Genomic DNA, 14118 nt, shown 5'->3' on the forward strand with positions numbered 1-14118 from the left:
TGCTGCCTGAGCTCATAATGCCCTCAGCTTTATTGCATTCATGTAACTAATTGTCTGAGGGGGATTTCACAGGGGAGTGACCTGGCACATTCCTGCTCTGCTGACAGAGCTGCATGCTGAGTCCCCTCCCCAATAACAGCCTGGTGTCAGGGGTATGCCATATCCCTTGGGAACTGCTTATTCCATATGGGGCTCCCACGTATCTCTCCCCAAGGCATGAGCTTGCATGAGAGTTTCTCTCAGCTTGCAGCCTTGAATGGACCCTTTACAGCTAGACAGAAAGAGGAAAGAGATGTTTACACTGCCGGGTGCTGCTGGGCCAATAATGCACTTTGAACTAGAATCAGCCGGGCTGCAGAGCAGCACTGATCAGAGCTGTTTTGGCAGTGAAGGGCCGAGTCAAAGCCGTGGGGTGTGCCGGGCTGGAGGCACGAAATTCCCTTTCCTTCCATTGCCACACTAACTGACAGAAGCGGCTTTTCCAGCGCTAGAGGTTGGCAGCAGTAACCCACAGCTCCCATTTGTTTTCCAAGGTGATCAAGTACGGCCACCAGGGAGGCTGTGCCCTGCTCTACCCCCATACATGCCAGGAGAGTTGGAACAGCCCAGAACTGTGTGCAAGATTAGGAAAGGTGTGTACTAATTAATGGGAGCACCGCGCTGCCCCTCCGCTGCAACTACACGTGTGGATGTGGCACTGTGTGTGTCCTCTCCCTGTCTGTGCCCACATCGACACAAGGACAGAGCTGTGACCACACTACGTTCCTATGAGCAGCCCGGAGGTACAGCATGAGGAAATCGACGTACTCAGGTGAGCTGCAGCCCTCTCCTCTCGGCTCTCTCCTTTTATGTCTGGACTGGGATAAGAAAAAGGTTTCAAAACAGAAGTACAGAGGGAGAGAAGCACTTCTCCCTCTGAGTGGTTCTGTAGTGGAGAATGGAACAAGTTTTCTGTGTGTAAACAGAACCTGCTGACCGATGGAAAGGTCTTTAACAAGTAGAACAAATCTAGGGTGGCAGTTTGTGGCAGCCTTGGTGGCATGCAGCTTGTTTGGAGGACATCTTTGCCTACACAGGGCAGGCTCGGTGCTGATCTGCAGCTTGGAATTAAAACAGGATGGTGGCACTGCTTGTGACTCCAACTGCCTTCAGGGCAAACCCCCACATAGGAGAGTCGGGGCTCCAAATACAGCGCAGTTCTCTCTTCTCCAGCTTTGCAGCCTCCTTTTGCAGGGTGAAGGCTCTGAGCCTTTGGCTTCTGCAGGCTCAGTCAGTCTTCTTCCTCCCTGGCTGCTCGTGAGCAGGTAACCACAGCCAACAGCTTTTCTCTGAGCATCCTCTGAAACTTTGCTGGCAGACTGAGAGATGGGTGCTGTGTGACGATGTGAATCCATGCCCTGTGACAGATCCATTACCCCATGTGCTTTGGTGCCCACCAGTGGCTCCTCCAGGTGCAGGATATGGCTGTGCTGCTCAGCTTCAGCTTCTTGCCCATGGCTTCTCTGTAGGTCTGCTTCTGCCCTGGCTTCACTCTGGTGGCTTTGGGGACACAGTCCATGATGGCCTCTGTCCTGAGCCATCTGTCTGGGCAGCTTCTATGCTGAGAGCCCCTGCGGTCATGCAGCAGCCAGTAGGACTCAGCAGGTTCTGTTGGTTTTCTGTGCTCAGAGAATCCCCCTGTGATGCCACCTGGTTGCTGCTAAATGGATCAGGGACATTTCTCTTGTGTGTGTTTCTCTTACTAGAGTCACTGAATGGTCTGCCAGGGAGATTTTGTTAGGGTGCGTATGCCAGGAACAACAGAAGACTTTACAACATGTTGTTAACATTGTATGTATGTAACAGTATTCATTGATTACAGTTGGTATTAATTAAATACAGTTGGCACCTACATCCTTAAGTGCATATAGTGGCTAAGAGGACCTGGAGGGGGGCAACCGAGGGATGTAAGGACCTGAAATTAGGGTTCCCTGCAGAGGAGGCTGCATGATCCTGAAGCATTCTGTTTGCTTTGGGCTGACTGCTGGGGTGAAACTGTGGCCCTGTGAAGCCTCTGATATGAGTGATGCATCTCTGGGCAGTGTTTGCCTCCATGTCAGTACAGTGTTGTAAAAATTAAGATCAATCAACATCTGACCAGTGCTGTTAATTCAAAAGGGACTGCAGTTATATTTTGGAAACTCTGTTTGTGTGGGGTTTTGATTGGTGGCACGTAGCAGCCGCTTATGGAAAAAAGAAGGGAAGAATTGCATCACTGCACTGTGGTCACCACTAACCTTTGGAAAAAGCACACACAGCCCTTGTGAGTGTTGTGAAGGCTCTGCCTTCAGTAGTGGTGAACTGGGCTCTCACCTCTCTTGACTCACAGGGAAGGAAGGCGCTGGGTGAGTCACTTACCATGCTGGGAAGGCTTTGGAGGGCAGCCAGCAACGTGCTGGCCAGAGCCAGCCCTGAGTGTCCCGTCCACCTGATGGGTTCATACATGGGGGATCAGCAGTGCTGACTTCCTTCAGGAAATTTCATTGGAATCCAAGCTACTTTTTTTTCTAAGAGATGAGCATAAAGTGCTGCTGAGCCTCTGGGCTTTCTACTGAAAGAGAAATCTTGGAGATGACAGACAAGTAACTAGTAGTCAGTTAAAGGCTGCACTGCTGACAGCCCTTGACAGGCTAGAAATACATTGCTTTGCTTTTCACCAAAGCTGGGATAATTAGCTGCTTTTAAATTGTTTTTGAGGTTAGGGAGCACTTCTCTCACGTCTTCCATGTGTTACAGTTTAATATAGAATCATAGAATGGTTTGTATCGGATGGGCCCCTTAAAGGCTATCTGGTCCAACCTCCCTTCAGTGAGCAGGGACACCCACATCTTAAGCAGAGGAGCTCAAAGCCCCATCCAGCCTGACCTTGGGTGTCTGCAGGGATGGGGTATCCACCACCTGTCTGGGCAAAGTAAGATGGACCCGGTCCATCTGGAAGGCTTCAGTTCTCAGGGCTGAAGCTCCAGCTCTGCCCTCTGTTAGCACATCATTCTGTTACCAGGTTGTTCCTCACTCCAGGAGGCAAGTTTTCCCTTTTCTGAAGACCTTCAGAGGAAATCGCTACCAATCTGCTACCACTTTTCAGTACATGCCACATAGGCATGGCTGGGCTGCAGCTTGCCTGCAGATGCTTTGCCTCTTACCAGTAAAGGGAGGTTCAGACCTTTGTGCCATAGCTGCAGGCATTGCAGCTCAGCCCAGCAGTGCTGTTTTCCTGGAACTTCCTGGCAGGAGGAGGGCAAAAAGGAGATTTTACACAGCAAGTTAAAACTGAGAAATAACCACTGTTGAGGCCAGCTCTTAAATGTTTTCTTCTGGAATGTCTGTTAATTCAGATCCTTAAGGAGAGTTTCTTCAGAGATATTTTTGTTGTCTTGAAATACCATTTTAAAAGGGTTGCTGGATTCTCGTTTTCCATTTCTTAAGCTCTATAGCAATGCCAGGGAAGAAACAGTCAGGATTCATGACAAAGGATTTCTTTACAGTTGTTTTCATGGATGGTACAAATTGTTTTGGCCAAGGATTGCTTGCAGTTTCAGGTCTGTAAGTTGTTGGCACACAATGAAATAGGGATTACACTAGTTAGGGCACCTCCAGAACCATCACGTGTGGTTGTGTCTCACCTCAGCTATAGAATCCTCAAATAATGCTAAGGCACATATAGGGAAATGACTCCTCATTATGAGCTAAGGTTATAGGGAGGAAACTCAAAGAGTATCAGAATGGTGACCTGATCATTAGGGTTAGGATCTTTTCCAGGCTGATACCCATTGAGAGAGACCCAGTGTAATTCTGTCACTGGTTTTTAACCCTGCTGTCATAAAAGCTGTGAGGTGTGGCAGTTGATGACACAGTGTTTGCAGAGCCCCATTGTTCTCCCTCGAGCCGGACCCTCTGTCCCCTGAGCTACCTGGTACTCTGTCTGGATGACCCACTGTGGGAGGGTCAGTAAAACAGCGAGAGGAAAAAGATAAAGTTTGGATCCAACAAAAGCATTCGTTTAATTAAAATTGTCATTTTTAACAGAAATATGAAATATTTTGTTTTGAGGTATGGAAAAACAGAGGAAAAAAAAGCCATTTCCTTGAGCTTAACTACAGCTAGTTCCTGATCCTCCAAACCTGCATTGCTGGGCCAAGAAGCTATCACTAAAATAAATGACTGTCTCAAGGATTCCCAGTCAGCCACAGGAACTGGATCCTCAGGCTGCGCCCATTCAAACTTAATGTTCTAAACCTGAATTCAGTGCAAGTATTGCCTCTACCAGTCCAGGCGCTCTCCCTAAGGTTCTGCTTTACTTGGTTTTGTGAGGGCATTGTGATACCTTGTGTTATTGAAGTGACAGGAAGGAAAATAAGGGTTACAGAATGAACTTGTTTATTGATAACCCAAGAATAGCAGGAGACTGGTGCACAAAGGGCTTTGTACCCTATTTCAGGATGCAAGTTGGCTTGCTCAGCTACATAGATTAGACGCCATAAATGTGACCCATATGAAAGCTAGTTGATATCCAATGGCCACAGCCTCCCATCCTTGTATAAATCCCCAAACAAAAGAGAAAACAGGCACGATCCAGTTTCTGTATGGCAAACACTTGCTTATTGTTTCAGGATCTGCATCACCAATTACTCCATGCTCACACTTTCCAACCAGTAAACAACAGCCCTGGTCCCAGTCGTGTTTATACATTCTGCCTGCTGGATTTATCCCCCAGGATCCTTCACTTATATTTTTGCCATTCAATCCATCACACTGTACCAATGGCTGCACTGTCCCTGCTGAATTGTCTTGCTGCTTGGCAGTAGTGTCTCTGATAGCTTATGATGACTGGTGTAATACTGTTAGGAAGAAGGTTCTCCAGTGGCAGTTCCATGCTGTGGGGGGTGGCAGTATGGGCAGGATTTGTTGGGTTGGGTGCTCTGCCACTGCCAGATCTGGCTGGCATGTGTGGGCAGTAATGGAGTGTTGCTTCAGGTAGCAAAACATCCTCGTGCCTGATAGGAAATCTTATGGCCAACTGGAGTAAGCAAGGCCAAGATGTGCAGTGCAGAGTGAGGAAACCTTGTGCTCCCCAACTCCCCATTCACTTCAAGCACAACTTGGACATTATCTCCTGCTGGCCCTGTGGTCTCATCTCTGTCTGTACCACCTCTTTACCTACAAGCAGCTGTGTGCTGAGAGCAGTGCTGCGGTGGGAGGGAGGTAGTGCTGCTCTGTTGAATCAGCGTATTCCCACACTGGCTTTGCAATGAGCTCAAAACACTCTTTAAATATGTTATGTTATGTTATAGAGAGGGAATCAGTGCTGCATGGGGCATCTGGATCCTGCACAAACCCAAAAGGGATTTCAATGCAATGTTCATGATCACATATGTGAGATAACTTCTCCCAGAGCTCAGTGAGGTTCCAGACATGCAGAGATGCTTCTAGAGCAGAGGACAGCACTGGTGTGTGATGGCACCAGGAGGAGGGGAAGGTAAGTTTGTCCAGTGGTGGGAAAGCAGCTGAAGGCCAAGCAGAAGGGGCTCACTGGGAAGTTACTGTTCACCCTTTAACACTGATCATTGAGTTTCCTCTGTTTCCTTCAAGCACTGCACTGCCTTCAGGGTTTGGGCCTGGGTCGAAGTTGAGCTGTGGGGCTGTTGCAAGCTGGAACCAGTAGCAAAAGGTTTTTCTTATTGTGTTTTTTCCTTGTCCATGTCAGATGAGTATTATTTACAGGAAACAGTTCGTGCAGCTTGGAGATTTGTTTAGAGAAGGAGTGTAGAGGGAGGAGTCAAAAGCATAATGGAAATTAAAAAGGTCACAGTAATGCTGCAGAAAGTCCATAATTTCCTGGTGTGGGAGTACTGTTATTCTGGAGACTGGGGACAAAGCAGAACAGATTTGTTCCTCTGGTTCCCAGCAGGAACAAGGCTGATCTCAATGGGTGCTGGAGGCTGCTGTCTCCTCAGTGTGCCCAGAGCCACGTCCCTTTGCAGGCTGCAGCAGTGATGCCAAAGAATGCTGAGTGCAAGTAGGAGCCCTGTCCTCCTGAGCAGCCCCTGGGTGCAAGTTTGTTTTTGATGTTATCAAGGGAAATGGGGATTGCCTATGGCTTTATATAATGCACAGAATAAACAAAGGAAATGAGTACAAGGTGCCCTCAGCCATTACTGTTGAATGACTCAGTGGCTGAGCTGCAATGTCTGGACACGTATAGATAGAGAAGAATAACAGATCTCGGGGGGTTACAAGTTAGGACAAGGGACCTGCGTGTGTTATATAGACCATGGGAGGTTGTGGAGATTTATTCAGGTGGGTTTAAGGCTGTTGAAAACTGTGAGCTAGCACGGCTGCAGGTTTGCATGTAGGGGAGGCGCAGATGTGGGTGTGCAGAGCATGTGTGAGCCTGCAGAGTGAGTGCCCTACACTAGCACAGTGTGCAGCGGTGCTGTCCCTAGGCTGCCATGCTCTGGGGCTTTGCTTTCTGATGCTCCGTTTCAGTTTTCCTTCTGGCATGAGTTGCCTTTTAAATTAAAAGTAATATTTTTTTATTATTTTCAACTCAAGTGAGGATGACTTATTACTCATTGCCCTCATAGAAGTTCACTTGCGGCTTGGAAACATGACAGTCCTGAATGGGCATCATCCTCCCTGCCCTCTGCTTTGCTTTGGGGAATCTCTGTCCTCACTGATCATCAGTGCTCTGACAATAAAAGAGTCACGTGTGGTGCCTCGCTTTTATGTAAGCTCAATTGCTGGGAAATCCTTAAAAATCAGACCTCTCTGTGCTCTTACAGCTCTGACTGCCACATGAAGAGGTTTAATCTTTGGTGTCCTGCCTCCATGTGTTTAAGAGAGCAACTTTTATCAGACTGGGTGTAAAACTGTCATGTAAGGTTGAATTGTGCCCAAGCAGCACCAAGCCTGCTGCATTCTGCCCTTGCATTTCTAACACCTATCTTTTGTGTTTCTTCCAGTTGATAGCTTACAACTCTCAGAACTGCTGACTATTGACTGTATAGTTCAGGCTCACGCAGCCCAGAGGGCTGACATTACTGGAGCTAATTGTCCCAATGAGCTAATTGTCATTCAGCTACGTGTGCATCTGTAAACAATTCCTCAGATTGCTGCATTGACAAGTGAGATGCTTTGGTTGGCAGGTCCCACATCTGAGCAGGGGAAGGTTGCTGGTGTGGTGCGGTTGTAGGGGGATGTCATGGCTTGGGTGGTCTTCCCCTTCCTGCTTGGCAGCTGCAGCACGAGGCTGTGATTTATTTCCTGGAGTGGATTTTTGTCAGATAAAGCCCTGAACGGTGATGTGAAATAAACTGACAGCTGAATTTTTTTTAGCTCGTGTGGTGAGGGATGAGCTCAGCCATTCTGTGTTCAGTGCATCTGCAAAAGCTCCAGCCCTCACCATGGGCTCCAGCACGTGCCAGCTGCTGTCCTGGATAGTGGCATCAACCAGTCAGGCTTTGATATATGCAATGCTTTTGGGGATAAGTAATGCTTTGGGGGCAGTGTGGGTAGGCGAGGAGAGAGGAGGATGGCAGAACTGTGTTTTTTTGTCTGGTTTTGTTACATTTATAAGGATAATCATAGGAAAGCAAAAGCCCTGTGCTTTCTTTGTGGTGGAAAAGCAATGGTAAAAAGTTGTTTCATAATCTGTCTGGAGCCTGGATTAATGCTCAGATCTCACTGGGTCTTTTATGCCCTTTGGGTCGTGATTATAAACACAGGAGTGCCGTGGCCTACGGCAAAGTACAGGTGCTTATTATAACAGGCAAATGTATTAGACTCTTTTACAAAGTGCTCCCATACCCTGGTAGAAAGTTTGTGGGCTGCTCTTGGCATGGTTTGTAGCACAGCTATAGCGGCTCTGTGTGCTGGGAGGAGCTGGAAGGTTGATCTGAGATATAGCCACAGCCTCAAGAGGAAAACCCAACCTTAGTCCTGGCTGAAAGTGAAGTGTCCTCATTCCCTGTCCCGTGTAAGTGCTTGTGTGAAGCCCCTATGTCTGTTGTTTCTGCAGTGGAGATAGAGGAGATGGGGTCAAGAAATGAACCATAGGTTCTGGGGGCTTCTTGGCCAAACCTGGTCAGCTCTGGGGCAGGAAAAGGAGAAAGCATAAAATTCTGTAAGGATGCAGGAAAAACCATCAACAGCAAAGGCAAACAGTGTCTTCAGAGAGGCATGCTGGAATGAATGTGAATAGCCATAAGTTGTACTGTATTGTACTGAGTGGATGCAGGAAGAGCTCTTGGATATACTCTGGATTTACACCTGGACTCAATGACCTTAGTGGTCTTTTCCAAACTAAATGATTCTGTGATTTAAGATAAGAGCTATTCATGTAGTATCTGAATCGTTTTTCTGTTTTGTTACAAGTGTCACAGATCTGCTGGTGAGGTAGTTGGAGTTCTCTGGAGCAGGAAGGTGTTCATTGATTTCTGCTCTTTGAACGCACTTCATTGCGGGGTTAAACAACTGCCCAGGAATTCACCTTTCCCACACGATGCAGAAGAGCAATGAGCAGTTTGTAGGGCTGTCCTCAGAGCTTCCCTTGTGTGCTCAGAGCACACGTAGAGGACGTAGGGCTTTTAATGCTTGTCAGCCAGATCGCAGCCCCTCTGCATGCTAGCCCTGGTCAGTTGGGAATGCTTGCCTATAGTCCCTGTGCTAAGTGATGGTGAAGGCTCTGGAAGCATCATCTGATGGGAGCAATCCAGTGTGTTGGGATTAAGCTGAATTCTAATATTGTCTAACGTAGCGGCATTTCATCCCAGCGTGGGATCTTCTTCATCCTTTATAGCACTGTATTTCACATTTCAGATGGTGAATGAATGTTGTATCCCTCGGTCAAAACACAGCTGGGAGATCAAACTTTAGATTAAAAACTGCCTTGGCAGAGTCCCATGGAGCATCCTGGAAGCATCCAAGCCCGGATGCCTATAGATTATGGGCAAAATAAGACAACCAAACAAAGCCCTATGTTCTGGAAGCTCTGCTTTTCAAATCATGTAATAATAATCTTTGTAAGATTAAACACTGGTTCAGCTGGTTTTCTGTTTGTTTTTAATTCCACTTCTTATGGAATAAGCTGCTGGTGGCAGATGCCCATTGCCCTGGAGGTTACAGATGGAAACTTGGGGTCTGATTGGTGACACTGCCCCCCAGGCAGGGATGGGGCTGCCCTGGCAGAGGCTGCACTCACTGGGGGGCTTGAGCACTGTGGCTGAGCATTGCGTTTTCCCTGCACTCCCCAGGCTGGGGGAGGCACCTCGCAGATTCTGTGTAAGAAATACTATTTTACCTGCTCTGTTGCTAAGAAAAATGAGCTGCAAAGAAATAAGTTGTTTCATTCAGTTTGTGGGGCATAATCAGATCTCCTGCTTCTTCTCTAATGACTGTGCAGAGAACCCAAGCTGAGCTTATCACTGTAAATGTAAGCTTTCAGTCTTTCTTATATCAATTTAAAGCTAGAAAAGAGCTAATATCCCATATTACAGAGGACCAAGGCCAGGAAAATTCAAGGTGCAATTAAGTTTTGCTTTAGTTCAAACAGGTATCTAAAAGCAGGTCTGTGCCAGGGGCTGTCAGATAAACCACCCCATCTTCCACAGCATCTTGGGACGGAGGTGAATCACTCACTGCAGTGCATCATTCTCCCTATGGGGGATGTCTGGGGCTCTTGAATGTGTTATGTCTAAGTGCTCAGCAGGTGCTGCCTGAGGCTGAGATCCTAGCCTTGAAACCTCTGCTCGTCATGCTAATCCTAGCAGACATCCTTTCTGCATAGACAATCCCCAGCCCAAAGCACGTGGCTACAAACCATGTGGGAGATGACAGCTTTGTGTCACCTGGGGCTGGGTGCTGGGGCTGATCCTGCAGACCTGGCTGTGATGGAGCTGTTTAGGGAACAGCTGTGTCACATTAAGGATAAGCACCATTACAGAGCCAGGGCCTCAAAAATGGTCAATATGTTTAGTCTGTACCAATGAACATTATTCTCTGGCTCTGAAACTCTTCACAAAGAGGTGCTTTTGTGGAGAGGGATGCCAGCAGGAAACAGGCTGAGACAACACAGAAATATTTTCCACCCATGATCTCAGCCCCTGGAGATAAGGGTGGAATTCCAACCCCCAAGCGTCCTCCCTTGGCCCCATGTTGGTCCTTCAGCCATGGCTGGTATGGAGGTCCCACCTGGCAGTGAGCTGGGGCAGCTCTGGGTAGGATGGATGGGGCTGTACCACACAGCTCCTGCAGAGAGGGCCTCCTGGAGTCATCTCCACAGATGTCAGGCAAGGGAGAGGAAAATGAAGTATATTTTCCTGTTCCTAAAGGTAGAGGGGGATCAGACTGGATCATTTGGTTCCTTCAGTTTAACCTGTATCTCCTCTCCAACCCTACTCAGTATCTCAAAATGCCTGAAAACCATCCAGCCTGATCCATGGCAGGTTACACAGCATGTGTTGTGACTCATGGTGCAAGTCCGCATGCCTCACCATGCCTGGAAGCCTCCCTTGTGCTGCTGGGGGGCCTGGCAAGTCCCCAAATCATGATGCTATGGGGTGTGCTTGGTCTGGGGTGTTCCATAATTGCAGATGAGCCCAGAGAGAACCCACTGTGACCCAGAGTCCATCTCCATCCTGGATGTACACGTATATCTGTGTTACACGGGTAGCAGCAGTTGCATTTTTGGTGAGGGATTTCATAGTAGAGGCTGAAAATCTGTATCTCTGCGGTGAGCGACTCACGGAAGGAATTTTGGTTTCTGCCCCAACCTCTGCTGCCTGGCTCTGATGAACCGAGCTGGCCCTGCACAATGCTGCCTTTCAGCAAGACCCACAGAATGGGCTTTGTGCCTCTTTGTGTGAGCCCTCTTGTAAGAGAGAAACACTTCCTTGGAGGCTGCAGGCAGTGCTTCATGTCTTGAAATGGCTTCCACCTGTGCCAGGAGTGATTTCACAGCCTCTCACCAGGGCTGAGCCATGTTGAGGTGTCAGGTGCTCTACCTTTCCCTATAGAATCCTTCTCCTTGCTGGCAGCTGCAGGAACCCACACAGCCCTGAGCTGCTTGAGAGCTGACTTAAGGCTGCTCTGTCCTTCCATAAGTTCCTCTGACGTGGAAGAGGGCGCTGTAAATGCAGCATCAGTGTTTTAGGATGCACTCAGGTTAGAGATGGAGTCTCACTACAGTTTGTAAAGGAACTTTTGCAAACTCCAGTGTAAGCTGATCCACGATATTAGGCACTCCAGTACTTCCTAAAAATGGGCTGAGGTTCTCTTCTAGTCCAATTTCCCCACTGTAGGCACTATTAAATATAATTGTAAGATACAAGGGGAAAACATTTGAAGAATGTTACTAGCTTATGAGATAGGATTGCCTTGGCTACTTCTGGATGGATTTTATAGGGGAAAAAAAACCTCAATTATATGGACGTAGGGCTCCATGGTAGTCTCAAATTGTAATTTCCCTCCTTCCCAGACATTTAAGGACAGTGGACATTATTTCTGCAGGCTATAGATAGCTGTACCGTCAAGTATGACTCAAGCACTAAAATGTAAAACCATTATATAATGTATCCTTCCTGCTCCTGTGAGCAGAGGAATGTGTTTGACACCTCGTTATCCAGGCAGAGAGGAGGATATGTGGAGGAGGAAAGTTACGTGCAGCAAGTCATGGTCCAGGGGTCCCTGGCTCCTTGTGGTGCTGGTGCTTCCAGGGGCAACTCCTTGTAAAGGGGAAGGATGTCAGTGTACAGCGGGGTTGCTGGTAAGGATCATATAAATGCTTGATGTTCCAAGCTACAATCTGTGCTTAAACTTCTCACCCAGAGCTGCCTTGTAAGCTGGTTTCTTTTGTCAGGATGTTATAGAGGCTGCCCCTCATCTCCTCCATCTGTGATCCAGCAGATGTTGGTTAAGGTTGGGCAATGCACAGCTCTGCTGTGGGTGTCCCACTGGCCCAGCAGCCCGGTGGGTCACCTCTGCCCTATGTTGGCAGCAGCACTTTGGTGAGCTGCCACCTCTTTGTTCTTGCCTTTTCTCCTTTATGCGCTCCCATCACTCTCTGGGAAAAATCAACATTTGCCTTTCAGAGCCTGGCAAACAGAAGGGGTCTGTATTGCATCCTGATGGCAGCCCTAGGCTTGCAGGGCTGTGATGATGAAGCCAGGGATGCTCTTTGAAGGAGCACCCTGTGAGGCAGAACCTTCTGATTTCTGAATGTCTGAAATAAGAGGAGGAAAGCAGCATGCACACTGAAAAGTAAAATCTACGTTTTGCTGAGATTGTGAAGAAGTGGCAAGAAAGGGATTGAAAAATCTAAGTAAGGATGATTTCCTTTTCCCCTCCCTTTGAAATAACATACCGCTGCTTGGTGTGATAAAGCTGTGCAGAGTGTCAGAGCACAGCAGAGAGCCAGATGCTGGGTTGGGAAGCTTGCACCAGGAGTCCTGCGTGGTCAGAGCCTGTGGGAGCAGGGAGGAGAGCAGCGGGGCGTCTGGGGAGTATTTGTTCCATATGGAAATACCACATTGCAGTTTTAAAATTCCTTTCCCCTCTTTTAAATCTGACAGTGGTTTTCTCCAGCTAATCCATGGCTATTGCCAGATGAACCTGGGAAGATTTGGTGCACGCGTGGGTCTGAATGCTGTAAATGCTTGGGGTTTTTTTTGGAACACAAAGGGAAAGGGCTGAGCAGAGATCATTTTGTTTTATCCTCTGTTTGCACAGTACTTTGCGTGCCATGCCCTATCCCTAGACCATTCAGGCACTTGGGTACTCCTGTGCTATTAATGCTAATCATTAACTAACACATTTCTAACTTGCAGAAGCTGTGGTGGCAGCTGTAGGAGTTTGATTATTTCCTTCTTTGAGCAAAGCCACAGCTTGAATGAGTTGTGGTGCCTTCCCCCTTTCCTGTCTCTGCAGGGATGCTACAGGTTCTACAGAAATGAGTGGGATCAGATCCAAGCAGCTCTTGTGATGGCTTTGCAAGCCCTGAGCCAGCCTTACAAAACCCACTCATTTAGCAAAAAGACCATGAGGACACTGTGGTGCTTCTTAGGTCCTGCTGCTCCGCTCTGTTGGGTTTCAGAAGCTTAATGCTGTTTGCATGTGAGGATAGTGGTGAAGACAGGTTAAATTTAGAGGAACATCTCTTTGGAAATCTGGTTAACCTCAACAGTGAACTGGAAGTGATTTTAGACTTGTCAGTGGATCCAAGGTTCCTTCCCAGTCAGCGTGGCTTCTCAAGAATGCTTTTCTGTTCCTTCCTTCTTCTACAGAAAAGAACTGCATAAACAAGCGAAATGGACAGCACTCATAACAGACCCATTCTTGCCTGTCCCTTCCAATGTGCTGGTTCTTGCATTATAAATATGCATTTGTGCAAATCATCTGATATGTCAGTGTGGTGACGTGGCGTCCTTTCCGCTGCCCTGTTGGATTACTGGAATACTCCAGCCAGAAGGACCACAGATGATGACTAACATGCTTTTTTCATAAGAAAAAAAAAAACTGCTTGTGCTAATTTTTCTGTGCTTTCATGGTTGTCCAGCGTATCTCTCAATGACTATCAGCTGTTTAGGAATTTGTGGGTAACAAAGAACAGGCCATCACACACAGCGGTGAAATGATATTTCTATCAACTGAGTGCTCAGAGATGAGACTGCTCACCTCAGAACAGAGACCCGTAGACCCTGTGCTGTTGGAAGGATTTTAATCACAAAGCAGCTTGGCTTGTTCCAGAGTTTCAGTCTTGACATACAGGCTGAATATCTCTGAAAAGCCAACTCTTGGTTGAAGCAAGGTCAGCTGGGCAGGATTCAAGATGGAAAGATATGCTGTGGGTTTTGTGGGTCAGTCAAGGTGATTTTAAGCTCTTCTTTTCCAGCCTTGATCTTTATGGATGTGTTAATTGAAAGCCTGGGAACTACTATGGTTAGAGCTAAAAACTTGAATCCATGCCTGAGTTTGATCAAAGGCTGATGTGCTACCATCCATTGCGTGCAGGACCTTCCCCCCTGACCCTTGTTGAGCTCTGGGCTTTGGGAAATCATTCTGACTTGGGAAAAACTGTGGCTTAAT

At 47.5% G+C, this 14118-nt stretch overlaps 1 protein-coding gene across 2 annotated transcripts in view; it reads left to right on the plus strand.

Moving 5' to 3' along the window:
* Positions 1–382: 382 nt before the first annotated feature.
* Positions 383–14118, plus strand: part of SEPTIN9 (septin 9) — an 89995-nt gene continuing 76259 nt past the window's right edge. The window contains exon 1 of one of the 2 annotated variants that reach the window (XM_085522758.1): positions 383–811. In XM_085522758.1, the coding sequence (XP_085378884.1) occupies positions 790–811 (22 nt within the window). In that variant the 5' untranslated portion in view covers positions 383–789. The remainder of the gene's footprint in view (positions 812–14118) is intronic. The other variant, XM_085522760.1, reaches the window with a different exon arrangement.

This window comes from Coturnix japonica, chromosome 23 (genome assembly GCF_054131305.1).
Source record: "Coturnix japonica strain WE chromosome 23, WE-NBRP24, whole genome shotgun sequence".
Classification (NCBI taxonomy): domain Eukaryota; kingdom Metazoa; phylum Chordata; class Aves; order Galliformes; family Phasianidae; genus Coturnix; species Coturnix japonica.